This window comes from Helianthus annuus, chromosome 11 (genome assembly GCF_002127325.2).
Source record: "Helianthus annuus cultivar XRQ/B chromosome 11, HanXRQr2.0-SUNRISE, whole genome shotgun sequence".
Taxonomy (NCBI): Eukaryota; Viridiplantae; Streptophyta; class Magnoliopsida; order Asterales; family Asteraceae; genus Helianthus; species Helianthus annuus.
In genome coordinates, this window is record NC_035443.2 from 8,470,923 (window position 1) to 8,472,349 (window position 1,427).

The following is a 1,427-nucleotide window of genomic DNA, read 5'->3' on the forward strand; positions in this document are numbered from 1 at the left end:
TATGAGAGATATTCAGGAGTGTAACAGTAGTTTAGAGAGAGAGAGATTAGATGTCAAATATAAATCACAACAACCCTCAATTTAATCAAGGATCATCTTCCATATTCACTTATGCACCTTTTAATTCATCAAATGAAATCCTAGATCATGGATTCCATGAAGACCAAATGGAAGCACAAAGAGAAAGAAGAGAATCAAACCAAGATCCGATGCCTCCGCCACGGCCACGACCACTGCCACCACCCTCATCGAATAATGTTGAGGCTGGTGTGGTGGTCAGTTATCGCGAATGCCAAAAGAACCATGCTACCAGCATGGGTCTCTATGTTGTAGATGGGTGTGGGGAATTCATGGCCAATGGAGAAGAGGGCACACCAGAAGGTATGATATGCGCTGCCTGCGAATGCCACAGGAGTTTCCACCGTCGAGAAATGGACAGCGAGTCGCATTTCAACACACGGATGCCTGCTATACACAACCCACCTCTTGCTGTTGCAACAGGACAGCCATTAAAGAAGAGATTCCGAACAAAATTCACAGAAGGGCAAAAGCAAAAAATGCATGATTTTGCAGAAAAACTAGGGTGGATGATTCAAAACCAAGATGAACAAGAAATTCTACAATTCTGCAATGAAGTTGGAGTCAGTAAGAAAGTGTTCAAAGTATGGATGCATAACTGTAAACAAGCTTTCAGGAAGAAACAAGATCCGCAAGATTGAATTAAGCTCAACTAAAATCAAGAATTCAAGAAAACTATATTATGTTTGTGCTATTTCAACTAAAATCTTTTTCATGACCCCAATAATGGGCATAGAGTTTAAGTGTGCAGGTTGGTGAATGGAGATAGTATATTATATAGTATCCAAGATTTCAATTAAGATAAATTACTATATTATGTTTGTGCTATTTCAACTCTATTCCTATGAATAGATCCCATCTTTTGATTAAAATATTTTGAGAAAGTACAATAACTATGAATAAAAATATATGCATTTGATAATGTTCCAGAAAAACAAATCCCAGATAGTTACAGATTTTATGTGCATATTTTCATTCTACTTCCAGTAATTAAACACGAGACTATCACAAGAATGATCAGAAGATTAATTTCCTCCATGAATTTATAGTATCAATTGCCTTTGCTTCTTCTTGTATGGTTCATAGAGCTTTCATTGTGAAGGTACTATACCCTATATTTCTTGGTCTTCCTTGTGCCCTAATGGGTCGTACCTACACAATAATGCATGTACCCTAGATGCATCATTCAAGAAGTCAAAAACCTTGTATGATTTAAGAGCTAAGAGCCTATGAGGATCCAATAACACACACTAACTTAAGATTATGATTTGGGTAGTTCTACTCGTGTAATTTGAGTACTTGATTTTGTAGTGATATTGTAACTGTAGTTAGGAACATTTTCTAAAGCT

At 36.9% G+C, this 1,427-nt stretch overlaps 1 protein-coding gene across 1 annotated transcript; it reads left to right on the forward strand.

Moving 5' to 3' along the window:
* LOC110891712 (zinc-finger homeodomain protein 5) lies at window positions 1–1,002 on the forward strand. The gene has a single exon (XM_022139325.2). It carries the CDS (start codon window positions 51–53, stop codon window positions 717–719), a length of 669 nt encoding a protein of 222 aa, XP_021995017.1. The 5' UTR covers window positions 1–50; the 3' UTR covers window positions 720–1,002.
* Window positions 1,003–1,427: the final 425 nt, after the last annotated feature.

Excerpts from the sequence above, each read along its gene's own strand:
- LOC110891712 (XM_022139325.2), top strand. The coding sequence starts at position 51 with ATGTCAAATATAAATCACAACAACCCTCAATTTAATCAAGGATCATCT.